The 15,019-nt window shown below is 44.3% G+C and overlaps 1 protein-coding gene across 1 annotated transcript in view; it reads right to left on the bottom strand.

Annotated features, from left to right (window-relative positions):
- Nucleotides 1-858: 858 nt before the first annotated feature.
- FAM120C (family with sequence similarity 120 member C) overlaps nucleotides 859-15,019 on the bottom strand; it is a 32,082-nt gene continuing 17,921 nt past the window's right edge. Inside the window, exons 10-16 of the mRNA XM_081321813.1 lie at nucleotides 13,162-13,411; nucleotides 10,196-10,310; nucleotides 8,075-8,284; nucleotides 3,626-3,827; nucleotides 3,076-3,214; nucleotides 2,009-2,066; nucleotides 859-1,529 (exon numbers count right to left, since the gene is read on the bottom strand). Coding sequence (XP_081177939.1) covers nucleotides 1,248-1,529; nucleotides 2,009-2,066; nucleotides 3,076-3,214; nucleotides 3,626-3,827; nucleotides 8,075-8,284; nucleotides 10,196-10,310; nucleotides 13,162-13,411 — 1,256 coding nt within the window. The 3' untranslated portion in view covers nucleotides 859-1,247. The remainder of the gene's footprint in view (nucleotides 1,530-2,008; nucleotides 2,067-3,075; nucleotides 3,215-3,625; nucleotides 3,828-8,074; nucleotides 8,285-10,195; nucleotides 10,311-13,161; nucleotides 13,412-15,019) is intronic.

The following is a 15,019-nucleotide window of genomic DNA, read 5'->3' as shown; positions in this document are numbered from 1 at the left end:
AACTTGCAGGATTCCCGTGGAAGGGAATAAAGAATCACCAGCTGAGCAACTGCAACCAACCTCCCCACTCCCATGTCACCCTTTTAATGACAACAAGAGCTAGAATCCCACCCCCCACTTCAGTTTCTGGGTAGGATTAATATTTCTGCAGCCTCACCCCATGACTTCCCCATTTGGATGGCTATCCACCCAGACATCTTTACAGCTCCAGCTATCTCCAGCCATTTTGCTCACAGTCCTGGAATTGTAACAGTAAGTGCTTGTCTGTTTAAGGATAAGAAGTGTTCTATCTGGTATCAGGAGGCCTGCCTCATCTACTGCCGCAGCCTTAGGATGCGGCCCAATTGCTGGCAACTGGCAAAGCAGACCTTTAATTCATTAAACATGTAGCGCTTTGGAACGCATGTTGTCTCCCGGGAACATTTTTACCCCTTCCGGGTTTGTAGCATTCATATTTATATATAGCTCTATTCATGTTATATATAAATATAATCTCTCTCTCTCTCTTTCATATATAATAAAAAGCACGCACCAACTGCTATATGCATCTTGTGTATAATTTGCAGTGGCAGTACTACTCTTTCTCTCTTAAAAATCATTGCCGCTCATACACACCCCTTAATTCATACCAACATCACCATCCCTCAAAGCAATACTGCTATTTGGCCTGATGGTGGGGGAGTTGGCAAGAAATTAAACAAGGCAGGCAGGAAAAATCTGCCCCATTTTAAAGTAAAACCTTCCTGGCTTTTTCTTCCTTTAAAAATATCCCCCTTCCCAAAATCCAATATTCATAATTCTTGCCCCCTAAAAAGTCTTCCCCCCTATAAAATTAAAAAACAAAAATAAATTCAAATAAACTTAAAAAATTGCCGCCTTTATGGATCCGATTGGCACAGTGGCAAATTTGAGAGGGCGGAATGCAAAAAAGCTGATGTTATCCTCCAAAGCGGGGACAAGAGTCCCAGCAGGCTGCTTGACCTCACAATATTATATCTGCTGTAGAGGGACAATCAGATTAATTAGCCCAGTGTTGTAATGTGAGCTATCAAGACAGCAATCTTCCTGTCCCTGCCCTGCCTAGCTAATAATTCCATTCCAGCACTTGATTGCATTTACATTCTACTAATGGGTTGAAGGGCTGAATTTCCCCATCCCATCCTTGGCAGGTCAAAACCCTTTTCCCTTGTCGCCCCACTTCACCCCACCCCCATTTGCCAGCCAATTGGACCCACAGCGGCATTTATTCACTCCTCTTTCTGCAGAGCTGGGAAGGGAAGCTTGTTCTCCGGGCACCGTTCAGAGTCCCCACCCAGCGTCCCGAAAAAGGGGTTTTTGTTATTGCATGAGTCAGTGTCTCTTGCTAAGGCACAAGGTGATGTGGCTGAAGGGCATGCTCCAACAGTGGGATCTTCGTTGACTCTGGAGGGGGGGCCTCCATCCCCATTCAACTGGGACTGGGGTCGGGTGCAGCTACTGCTGCCATTGCTGCCAAATTCGGACGTTTTTGCAGTTCCATCGGTCAAGCTCTGTCAAACACAAAGGACAGCTTTAGAAAAAGGTCAGGAAGCAGATGACTCAAATAAAAGATTAAAAACACAGCTGGAAGAGCTGAAATCTACGTAAGATTTTGTTTTTTACATTGCAAATCTGTCTGCCATCCGGGTCTGAATAGTTTCAGGCAGATTACAAAATATATACTGTATCTGTTTCAAGGGATTTGGCCATCTTGCATTGTTTTGGCTGATTGCATTTGTTATGCATTAACATCAGATTTCTGAAGAGACTCTCTTACGGAGTCCTGATTGCCCTGGTGCCAGCAATCGCTGTGTAGATCACTTTTGTTGTATGCAGCTGTACATTTTCAAAGGTCATTCCTTCTTTAAGGAAATGTTGCGTAGTGGATGAGATGGACAGAACTCCGTATGGATCAATCAGCAAAAGAGGAAAACTCTCCGCTTAGAAGTACAATAAAATGAATTACCACAATACTTAGGGGAGAACATACTTGCTTATTTACTTTCTTGTTCCCTTTGGGGATTTTTCCAGAGCCATCACGGCCACGGCTGCAGAACAGGAAAAAGAAAAAAAAATCTGAAAGTTCAAGTTCACTGATAGAAGAGATGGCCTATTTACTTATTGGGTGTACACTGCTTTATAACTTATGGACTCTTAGCATTTTACGAACAGGATCAAAATAACGAAAACGTCCAACATTAATTAATGAGAATAATTTAATTTCCTCACAATAAATAAATACATTTCCTGTGCCGAGAAACACAGTGACTGAAACTTTCTAAAGAGCCTTTCGCTCAGGATATATACGAGTCGTGGTCAGATAAAAGTTGCTTTTCACATTAAGCAATTTTCAGGAAGCAACTGAAACACGGATAAAAAGACCATGGTCCTTTATGTGCACGGATGTATTTGTCACGAGTCTCAGAAGATTGGCATTACATACAAATATTAAGCACGAATAGCTGCATTTATTTCATTTGGTGTTTCCCTTTCCATTAGTTACCATCAGGGCTTTTTTTCTCACAGAACGCTCAGAACGGAGTTCCGGCACCTTTTCTGGATGGAACCTTGTAGGGTAGGCAAGGCAGGTTGTATGACATGTGTGAGTTCCGGCACCTTTTTCTTTTACAAAAAAAGCACTGGTTACCATCCATCAGATGGGAAACAGAGTCAACTGAAAGCTGAAACTGCCATTTAGCCTACCTTGACCGTTTCCATCAAATCTGGTCACGATAAGAAAAAAATGTATCTTTTAAGAAATAATGCTTTTTTCCTTTCCCATCTTCATTCTTTCTCCTTTTAGCTCTGTTGAAGTAATAATAATCCCAGAGCAAAACATCCAAGCGAGCACTTGTAGCCTGTAGTTAAGAGGCCCTACAGGTTACAAGGAACAGAGAGAGAATCCGGCAGCAACTAATGGGGTGTGTGTGTGTGTGTGTGTCCGTCCGTCCGTCCTTGGTGCTCTCTGAGCTTGCTTGTTTTCTTGCAGACGTTTCATTGCCCTAACTAGGTAACACGATCAGTGCTAGTCAAAGCCACTCCACAAGTGCTACTCACCCTTTCCCTGGGCCTCCAACTGACACCACCTGCATGCCAAAGGAGCCCTGCCCTCGAGAAGGTTTGCTCCCAGCCCACTGCCCCACCACCATCCCAGCAATTTCCAGTTTGCCTCCTTGTGGTGGGATTGGATGGAGTCCTGGAGAGGAAAGGCACAGTCAGTAAGAGGGAAGGCGAGAAAGGACGGGGGGGGGGGGACAGGTGATTAGCTTATCCCCAGACCTAGGGTCCCTAAATCAAATTTACTGTTGGAAGAGACAGGGGAGGAGGAAAGCAGGCACATGCACGTTTTTGTTGGTGAACTGTACATTAGGCTGCATCCTTTCAACATTAAAAATACAACTATGAGCTGGAAGTCGTAAGAGAATCGGCATTTAACGTTCCCAAGAATTCCATGCCAAGATGGCACTGTATTAATAAAGACTCTCATATTGGTACCGTTAAGCTCGTCCTTTAAAACTTTGACTTTACATTAAAAAAACAAACAAATAGGAATCACATAAATATGAATTATGTGTCCGGTAGAGGCATCTGAACCTCAAACACTCACCCGTGAAGCCTCTAGTCCTCCCAGGGGCTGAAGGTTGCATCGATCCAATCGTGCGAGGGTAAAGAGGCACTGGATAAAAAGGTGCTGCCATTGAGGGCACAAAGGGTGGAGGTGGAAGAAGGGGTGGAGGAGCCTGGCGACTGAGGTTGATGCCTTCCAGAATACTCTGCCTCATCTTCTCTACTTTAGATACCTGCTCAGTCTGATCGAGACCAAATAGAAATGGAACACACAGAATAGGAATCAGGTAGAATTCTGGGAAGATCTCCATATTCTTACAGTCTATCTAATATCCTCCAAGATCAAGGAAGTGCAACTGATAAGAAATCTAGGGCATGTTCCTTTGGCACAAGTGCCCAGAGCAAAAACCATACCACAGATTGACAGGGATCAGGATAAGGAGGATGCAGCCAGATAATATCCTATGCCGCAACTCTCTCGCTGAAATCAATCAGGATCCGAACATTGATTCACTTTATTTATTTATTAAATTTATTTGCCGCCCATCTTTCTCCGTGGGGCTGCTCTGGGCAGCGTACAACAATAAAAGAGAAAGTAAAGGAATGAAACAATAAAAAAAACAATCATGGAAGAAGAGAATATGAAATTGAAAAGATGAGTGGAGGGAGAGCAGGAAGCGTAGTGGGGAGGTGGGGTCAGGGAGTTAGTCTAGTAACCACCTCCATTGGGACCCCCCAGGCCAACCAGCAGAGCCAGGACTTCAGGCTCTTATGCCCCAGGGGGCAGGAAGTTCCAGAGGGGCTGGTGCTCTTCTTCTTGATCTCATCCGTCAGAGTTCCTTGACTGACAGGATCCTCAGCAGGCCTCCTCTGCTGGCCACAAGTACTTTAGTTAGACCACGGGTCGGCAACCCGCGACTCCGGAGTCATCTCCTGCGGCTCCCAGTGCAGTTAAAAAAAAAAAAAGTGGGACTAAAAAAGTTCAACCAATCAATTCAAACTTCTTATGGGAAAAAAAAACTTGCGAAGCTTGAATTGATTGGTTGAAGTTCTTTGGTTTGTGGGACTTCCCACAAGCTGTTTGTGGGACTGCCCACAAACCTCTTTTCTTCCTCGGACTGCACATGGCGGCAGCGGAGGAAGAGACAGGAGGACTGCTGGAAAGGTGAGTGGGTCGGTCAGATGGGGCGTGCCAGGGAGGGGGAGTTCTCTGTGTACGTGTGTGTGTGTGTGTGTGTGTGTGCGCGTGCGCGCCTCCAAATCCGTTCATTGCCAAGGTTTCTTCCCAGTGAGGAGTGTCTGCTAGAAAGAGGGGATTTAGCAGCTTAGTTGGTCAGCCCACAAGCTTTCTCTTACCAGTTTTGCTGGATGAGGAAAGACGCGATCCCCTTTCCCGATCTGCACCCTCCCTAATACCCACTGGGCACCACTCTGTCCGTTAGAAGGAAAGAAACCCAAAGCCACCCCTTTCACCTTCCTCCTTCCAAGCAGGGAACCTTTTGGGGGAGGAAAGGGTGAAGCAAACGCACCCCCTCCCCCAACCATTCCTTGCAGAAGAAACTAAGACTGAAAAGCCGCATTTATTAGGAAGCGGCCCCTCTATTCTGGAGAGCCAGCAAGGCCCCTGCTTCGCTTTTCCTACATCAGCAGGGCTGGCACTCCCTTAGCCTGGAAAAAGAAGAGTAAAAAACTCAAAAAAGTTGGTTCTTGCTAGCGGCAGGGAGCTGTGAAGGTTGGTGACGGAGAAACAACCGGTGGGGGGGGGGAAGGTGGTGTTGGAAGAAAGGGATAAAAATAAAGCTTTTATCTCGCTCTCTCATTCACTCACGTGTTCCTCGCAAAAGCTTCTTTTTGCTCTCATTTTCTCACATTTTGCTCTAAAAAGCCTCTTTCACACTCTCATTCACTCACGCTTTGCTCGAAAAATGCTTCTCTCTCGCTCTCATTCACTCACCAATTCGAAAGGCCAGCCGTGGCACCTCCATTGACTTCCATGGGGACGCTTGGCAATGAAGGGGCCGATTGAAACCGCTCCCCGTAGTGCTGCTACTGCTAACTTTTACACTTGCTGCTTGGTTCTGATGAAACTGGAGAATCCCTGGATGGCACTGCTGGGGGTGGAGGAGGCTGCCCGGGTTCGGCCGTAGCGGAAGCCAAAGACAGTAGCGGTAGAGGCAGTGGCGAGAGAGACGCTGGAGGTCTGCCGCATCTCCGTCAGACTCCGCCTCCCCCGCAGAAACAAATCCCCGTGCCGGCCCCCATGGCAGCAGCGAGCCCCAAGGATCAGGCAATTGCTCCGCCAGCGGTGGCTGCTGTTGGGACAGCCTAATGTGCTCACTTGGACACTGGAAGAAACAGGAAGGCGGCGGCAGGGTGCCCGGCCTATGCCCATTTACCGAGTACTGCCTGCCGGGCGCCCCACCGCCGCCTTACTGTTTCTTCCGCGCGGCAGGCAGGTGTTGCTACCCCTCCGCCAAAGCCGCGCAGCACAAGGGCTCCGCCAGGCCTGGAGCACCTCCAGGATCTCTGCAAAGGGCACTAAGCTGCCTCAACAGCAGCTGCCGCCGCTGCCAACCTTCCTGTTTCTTCCGCCCGGCAGGCAGGCGTTGCTATTCCTGCCGCCAAAGACACTCCAGCGTCTCGGTGAGCGCACTAGGCTGCCCCAACAGCAGCCAGCGGCAGCAGAGCAATTGCCCAGTCCTTGGGGCTCGCTGCTGCAATGGGGGCCGGCACGGGGATTTGTTTCTGCGGGGGAGGCGGAGTCTGACGGAGATGCGGCAGACCTCCAGCGTCTCTCTCGCCACCGCCTCCACCGCTACTGTCGTTGGCTTCCGCTACGGCCGAACCCGGGCAGCCTCCTCCACCCCCAGCAGTGGCATCCGGGGATTCTCCGGTTTCATCGGAACCAAGCAGCAAGTGAAAAAGTTAGCAGTAGCAGCACTACCGGGAGTGGTTTCAATCGGCCCCTTCATTGCCAAGCGTCCCCATGGAAGTCAATGGAGGCGTCGCGGCTGGCCTTTCGAGTGAACGAGAGCGGGAGAGAAGCAGTTTCGAGCAAAGTGTGAGTGAATGAGAGTGTGAAAGAGGCTTTTTAGAGCAAAATGTGAGTGAATGAGAGAGGGAGAGAGAAGCTTTTCCAAGCAAAGGCGAGTGATTGAGAGTGGAGGGGGCAGGGCGGCTGCATGTCTCACCTTAGACTCCACTATTCTGTCAAGCCTCTTGTTCTGCGCATGCACGCGCATGCACATGCATTTTTTGTGGCTCCCAGTTTTTCCTTTTGTGAGGGAACCGGTTCCGAGTGGCTCTTTCACTGTTTCAGGTTGCTGACCCCTGAGTTAGACCATCCTATACAAGCTAAGTCAGGTAGCTGGGCTATCAATTCACTCCAAGGCTTATTTAGGGCAGTAAAGCCAAGGAGAATGATAGCACTGCACTTTTTCTGCTGTCTTTGTGTACAGTCTAATAAACACAAAGTGGACATTCAGCTAATGGTGAAGGAGACAAAACTGAAAGGCAAAGTTATCTGGAATATCAGCAAGTCACCCACGCACTCGTTACCTCCTGTATAGATTACTGTAGTGCTCTCTACATGGGGCTGCCCTTGAAGACCACCCGGAGGCTTCAGCTGGTGCAGAATGCAGCTGCATGGCTTGTGATGGGAGCACCCCGATACTCCCATATTACACCCCTGCGTGAGCTGCATTGGCTACCAGTTGCCCTCCGGGTGAGATTTAAGGTGCTGGTACTTACCTTTAAAGCCCTACATGGCTCAGGCCCGGGATACTTGCAGGACCATCTGCTGCCGGGAACAAATTCCCATCGTCCAGTGCGCTCACACAGAGAAGGCCTCCTCAGGGTACCGTCAGCTAGGCAATGTCGGCTGGCGACCCCCAGGGGGAGGGCCTTCTCTGTGGGAGCGCCAGCCCTATGGAATCAGCTCCCCCCTGAGCTTCGGACAGCCCAAAACCTCCAATCCTTTCGCCGCGGCCTCAAAACACTCCTGTTCCACCAGGCTGACCTGGACTGACAGGCATTTTAATTAATTTATATTTAGAATTTTTAATTTTATTTTTTAATTCTTTAATTTTAATTTATTGCACAGATGATTTCAATTTTATTTTTATCTTGATTTCTGTACTTATTATATGTTGTTAGCCGCCCTGAGTCCTTCGGGAGATAGGGCGGGATATAAATCCCATCAATAAATAAATAAATAAATAAATAAATAAATAAATAAATAAAGTTATAAAGTTGTTTTTTTTAAAAAAAAAACCACAACTCATTTTATAAAGCAATTTGAGAGCAACCTCTGTATCTTTGCTCAAATGGCTTCACTGTTGATTCTAAGAGAGAATAACATACATGCAGCATTGGGACCCTCTCCTGTGCATCAGAACACCTACAAATGAAAACCAGAAACAATTGCTGCCACGACTACGTAAGTCAGGAGCAGAAACAACTGCTTGCTACAGAAAGCATCTCCGCTTACCTGGCCATCGCAGAGGTCTATCAGAGGTGCCTTCTCTCGGGCAGCTTTAATCAGTTTGCTTTGAAAGAGTTTCCCATCAAAGTAGATCCACGGGCAGCAATGCTCCCAGGGTACAGGCTGCCCACAAGCATCATTGGCAAAGAGGGCTGTGTCCACTCCACTCATAAACAGAGCAGCCAACTGAACTCCTCGGGGGTCCAGTTTCTCGATCTGCAAGGAAAGCAACATCCCTTAACCTTCAGTATCCCTTCTCCTCTGTCTTCTGGCCTTCGTGACCACGATCCAGCTTAAGTTTGCCGGCATCAAACGCCCTTCGCCCAGTGCGCTCCCACAGGGAGGGTCTGCTCAGGGTTCCGCCGGTGAGAGATTGCCGGCGGGTGACACCCAGGGATAGGGCCTTCTCAGTGGGAGCGCCTGCCCTCTGGAACCAGCTGCCGGTAGAGCTGAGGACTGCTCCCGACCTCCGATCATTCCGCCGGGGCCTGAAGACCTGGCTCTTTGAGCTCTCGGGCCCAGGCTGAGGAGAAAATTTTAACTGGGGTTTTAATGTACAGGGTGAATTTAATGCTTTTTAATTGGTTTTAACTTTTGTATGTTTTGATTTTTAATTCCCTGTAAACCGCCCTGAGTCCTCAGGGAAAGGGCGGTATACAAATGCAAATATTAAATTAAAATTATTAAATTATTAAGTGTCTTTATAAGGCAGGATACGGTAATGCTACTATTTCAGTATCAAAGACAGCAGTATGAGAAGCAGCACAACCCAGGCCTCTGTTCCAATCCAAAGTCAAAGACGCGCCTATAATCGTATTGTTACAACAGAGAAGGAGAAACTGCCAACTGAGCATCTATTCCACATAAGCAGGTTTGTCTATAATGGCCGACAGCCATCTCAGACACATTAAGTGTTTACGTCACACGGAAGACAAACTACAAGGCACCACAGCGGCTACGGGTTACACTGCTCACTTGCTCAAGTCATAAGGCCTACTGGTGTGAAGCATATTTTACCACCGGGGAATGTTCAGCCAAGGGGCGTGGCGGGGTGGGGGTGGGGAAAACCAGCATTTACTTCAAGAAAAAGCCTCCTAAGGCAGAGGTCACCTCCATTCAATATTCCCATCCTTTCATCATCTCTCAGACAACACTCAGGGCCATTTAGTTCCTCTGCACTGAACATGTACTTTGGAAGCACTAACTCCTCTTTCTACCCATCTCTAATGAAGCCATGTCCCATTGAGAGAGAGAGAGAGAGAGAGAGAGAGAGAGAGAGAGAGAGAGAGAGAGAGAGAGGGAGGGAGGGAGAGAGAGAGAGGGGGGGGGAAGAAGGAGGGTGGGAGAGATCTAACACACCAATTTAGAATACGTATAAGAGATCTTCCAGCTTCAAGGAGTCCCCTGTAATCTTTACTTTAGAATTAAGGAGTAGGCTTTATTCCATGACCAATGGCACAGTACTGATCTTCAAACAGAACTTTTAAGAAAAGCAGGACTGGTGACAGTCAAAGAAAGAAAGGGCTGAGGAACTATTTTACTTCTACTAAAAATATTACAACATTTGTCCTGTAACATCTTAGAATACTGTCCTTTCTACAGCATTCTAGGTGTCCTTTAAGCAACCAGGCATCAAACGTAAGCATTCCAATATCATTTATGCAGACTGACAAAAAGAGATGTACCCTGCCATATGGGAGATCTAGTGCATCCTCATACAGCCTCTCCCTTGTCCCCCACACTTTGGTACTCTTATGTGTGAGGAATTGTTTTTTACAGACAAGCATTTAATCGTATGAGCACCTATTTGTGCAAATTCAGCTGCTCTTTATCAGAACAACTGGATTAGCAAGATGAAGTTTGTATAGGGTAGAACCTGGAAGGGTTGAGATACCAAAGCAGTATGGTAGTCAAAAGAAATGGAAGAAATGAGCAAGGGGCAGCATGGATGCACGAACAAACAGCTAATTCTATGCCTGTGAAAATGTAAGAGGAATTTACCGTTCGTCAGCAAGAACAAAACTTGGGCACTCTCTATTCTCGGCCCCCTAGCTCTAACCTCACTTTCTCTCTTCTTTCCTATTCCCCCTACAAGGACTCATAAAGGAGGGATAAACAACCCCAAACCTTCAATTCTTGAAGTTGATCTGGTTCATATAGCTGAGCAGACACAGCCTGGGCCAAGAAAGCATCCAATTCATGTCTGTGGAGGATCCGGCCTCCAGGCCACTGTATCATGTATCTTGAAAAAAGAATAATTCAAATAAAGGTATGAAATATATTATTAAACAAGAATCAAAATTTACAATACTTTTTACCTTTGGATACTGCTGGGCCTTGGAGAAAATTATAATTGTTTTTTTTAAAATGTTGAAATCTAGAATTTGTAGTTTGACAAAAAAAGCATGGGTAGACAGGTTCAGTTAGCAAAAGTTATGAGCCATAAAGCTAAAGAACTGAATGAAGTTTCCCACTTCAATAGTCTCCATTTGCAGAACAAATATCCTGAATGTGTGCCTCAGTAAATGGTCCAGATATTGTTTGTCACTATGTTTAAAATCAGGAAATGATTCGATTGACTTGTAAGCTTTGGTCGTTTTATCTTCAAGTAACATACAGCAGGAGATCACTAAGCTAACATAAATATAACAATAAGCCTTCATTTGCCCAAATAAATTTATATGATAGATTTATATCCTAATATTTGCTCAGGATGGTTCCAGTTTTCCTCCACAAGAAGACCAATGAGGTAAATTAGCAAGCATGTATCCAAACTGCCAGCCCAAATGTTGGAGGTGTGGTTGTGAGGATGCAACATATTTTCACATATGGTGGACTTGTAAAAAGGTTAAAGCCTTTTGGATTAAAATTTGGTGGAATATGCAAAAGAAATTTAAGAAAAGGATAAAGTTTTCTCCGCAATTGTTTTTATTGGGTATTATTACAGATACTACTGTTATAGACACTAAGTTGATGTTGCATCTAATTACGGCGGCAAGACTTTTAGTTGCGCAATATTGGAAGGAGGAATTGCCGACTATAGAAGAGTGGACTTTGAAAGTTTCCAACTTGGCGGAAATGGCAAAGATTTCGGCATATTTGAAAGACCAATCGCAACAGAGATATATTGTGGAATGGAGAAGATGGATTGAATATATTCAGAATATAAATATGGGACTAAAAAGTTTCATTTAGCATTTGAATAAGTAGTGGATTTTTATGATGTATGATTAGTTATTTGTTACTTTATTAATATTATGATTCTGGAGAGTTAAAGTCCGATAGAACTTAATGTTTTATTTTTGTTGTTAGCATATTTTAGTTTATGTTTGTATTATTATACCCTGTATTCAGCTCTGGGAAGTCGGGGAGGGGGGAGGGTAGGGTAGGGTAGGGTAGGTTTGGGGAGAGGGGAGTTCATTGTATTTAAAAATTGTAAAACTTTTCAATTAAAAAAAAAGACCAATGAGGTGAGTTGGGCTGAGAGACTGTGACTCATCTAAAGTCACCTATTAAGTTTCTGTGGTTCAGGATGGACTAGAACAGGGATCAGCAAACTGAAACAGTGAAAGAGCCACTCAGAACCGGTTCCCTCACAAAAGGAAAAACTGGGAGCCGCAAAAAATGTGTGCACATGCGCGTATATGCACGCATGCGCAGAACAGGGTTTGACTGAAGAGTGGAGCCAAGGCGAGATATGCACCTACCCTGCATATTTGAATTGATTGGTTGAACTTTTTTAGTCCCACTTTTTTTTTTGGACTGCACATGTCAGAGGACTGGGAGCTGCAGGAGACGGCTGAAAGAGCCGCATGCGGCTCCGGAGCCGCGGGTTGCAGACCTGTGGACTAGAACATGGGCCCGTCCACTGCCAGTTCAACATCTGAACTCTATGATGCTTACCCCTTTATATTGTCAGATATTGTCATCTCATTCTTACCTACTACCTCCAATCCACAACCAATTCCTGGATTTTTCTTTTTTTTTATTAGCAAATTTTATTATTTAAAATATTTGGAAACTTTGGACATGGTGTTATCGGTCTAACATACCTTCTTGTCTTATATCATTTTTTGTGTGTTATATACATTTTATATACATATCATTTATATACAATTGTGCACATTAAACATATTTATAAATTTATGCCAATAATTTTTTTCAATCTTGTCATCCACCTTATTCTAATATTGCTTAAGTTCATAATCTTGTATACCTCTATTAAGACCTTCCTTTCTGTTCCCGCCATATTCCAAATTTTATAATATTCTGACTGTTCTTTGTTTTTTAATTCCAAAGTTAAATTATCTACTTCTGCGCATGCCCATATTTTGTATATCACCTCACTCTCATCAGGTACTTCACTATCTTTCCATTTCTGGGCGAACAACATTCTCACTGCTGTAATAATATGTATCATTAAGTATATCTCTTCTTTACTATATTTCTCTTTTGTTATACCTAGCAGGAAAAATTCTGGCTTATATTCTATTCTCTATCCTAATATTTCTTCTAGCCATGTCTGTATCATTTGCCAAAACCTTTGTGTCTTTTTACAGGTCCACCATGTATGAAAATAGGTGCCTAATTCTTGGGAACATTTTCAGCAATTAGGGGATATTGTCTTATACATTTTAGCTAACCGTGTTGGAGGGAGATGCCACTGGTAAAACATCTTGTATAGATTTTCTTTGTAAGCTGTGGCCAGCGTTATCTTTTTATTTCTGTCCCATAACGTTTGCCACACATCAAGATCAATACCATATCCAACACTCTTAGCCCATATCAACATCGTTTCTTTGACTTGTTCTTCAATCATTTTATACCCCAGGAACAATTTATACAGTTTTCTTATTTGCTTCTCATCTGCCCCCAATAAGATTTTATCCAATGCTGTTTCTTGAATATTTATCCCCCTCTTTCTTATCTTATCTCTGGTTTCTCTTCAGATTGTATAAATCTTTCACCTTTTACAATTCCTGGATTTTTCAATAGTATAGATCTTTCACAGCTCTTCTTCACAGCCATATCCCAGCACACAATGTTACTTGCCGCTATTTTTTGACTTTTCTCTTCAGATGTAATGCACTCACCGCAATACACAACACATGAGCAGTAGATGTGTCGGTACATTGGCAGGGTTGAGCATGCCAGGGGTGTCTGATTTCATACAAGCCAGAAATGCTCTCATACGCCGGTTCTTGTCTTCCACTGCTTTGCCCAACCAGAGCTTCTTGAGGTTGGGACAGGTCCACTCCCGAAAAGCAAGAGCTGAGACTAACTCTGGAGTCTGGGGTGATTTCCCTTTGTACGCCGACCATTCCTTGACAATAACGGGATGAGCTAGGTAGGAATGAATATCTGATTAGGACAAATTATTTCCCCAGTTCATATAATGAGAAACAAAACTTCGATATTTTAGGCCAAGTGTATTTCAATGAATGTACACTTACAGCAAAAATATATTAAAAGGTCAAAATGTGAAACAGTGCTATGATTATTGTACAGTTCAACGCAGTAGAGCATGGGTCTTCAAACCTGGCCCTTTTATGACTTGTGGACTTCAACTCCCAGAATTCCTCAGCCAGGCACACTGGTTGAGGAATTCTGGGAGTTGAAGTCCACAAGTCATAAAAGGGCCAGGTTTTGAAGGTCCCTGCAGGAGAGCATACAGCTTTTCTTTGCATTATATCAATTCTGATCCAGTATGCCAAGGAGTAGGTTGCTAAAATGTATGTAGGCTTCAAGGGACAGAACACTATGGGGAATACTGGAACATTCTATTTTTCTCACAGACCAAGTTAATCTGGTAATTCCAGGGCAATCTGACGCTTTACCTGAGGTAAAATATCCATAACACCATGATTTACACACTGCTCTTATTTTAAATTTAATTCTGCTTATAATTTATTCAAAATTGTTATAGCCTCCCAAACCCAATGGACTTTGGGCAGCATATAGAACCAAAAAGCATAAAAACGGTTAAAACATGGAACCACATAGCCTGGACTGAAGCTATCTTAAAAACAACACACATCACAACAGATCCTCAAAATATATATTAATATACTAACCCCTCTAGATTTCTTTTCCCCATAATGCCAGGTTAGTGAGCAGGGGTGTCAAACTGCCAGCCCATGGGCCGGATGCATCATAGCGAAACCGCGCCCACCCCATTGCCGGCAATGGCAAAAAAAGTTGCGATACGTTGTGACGTCATGTGACATTGCGAGTTTGACACCCCTGATCCAGAAGGAAAAATGTAAAGTTCTGGCATTTCTTGAAATGAAATGTTTTGCAAATTCCCATTTGTGAGCTGTTTCAGACATCAACATTACCATTACTGCTGACCTTGCCACTTGTAGAGGTTACAAGTGCTACAATATTAGTCTCTGCTGTGCAAAAATGTTTTTGGCTGCCAATAAAAGCTAGATATACATTTCATGGCTGAATACAGGGGTATCATTCAAGCTGAATATCTGAAGCAAGGGGAAATCCCTATTTCTTCAACTTTTTTAACTGACTTGAAATAACATCAGCTACTAAATAAGAATGTGCACAACCTTCTTAGGTTTCGATGCAAATAAGAGGCCAAAACTGTTACATTCCTCAGACATAAGATCACCTCATCCAATGTCTTATGTTTGAATAACAGAGTTGAAAGGGACCTTGGAGGTCTACTAGTCCAACCTTATAAAACACACAGTATAATAGCCATAGCATCAAACAGTAATCCTAGCACCAGTCTTTCAAGTTGCATCAAAGGTGTCACCATGAAACAGTGCATTCAATTCCATTATTACAAGTCAAGAAAGATACCATAATCAGACTGAAAGCAAAACAGATATCCACCGGAAACTACAAGGACACAATTTCTTTATGCAGCATCAAATACAGAAAACAAAGTATCAGGGACTATTGAATGGTGTGTTCAACTTATGTCACTTAGCT

This window comes from Vipera berus, assembly GCF_964194415.1.
Source record: "Vipera berus genome assembly, chromosome: 2".
Taxonomy (NCBI): domain Eukaryota; kingdom Metazoa; phylum Chordata; class Lepidosauria; order Squamata; family Viperidae; genus Vipera; species Vipera berus.
This window is presented reverse-complemented; position numbering and strand designations above follow the sequence as displayed.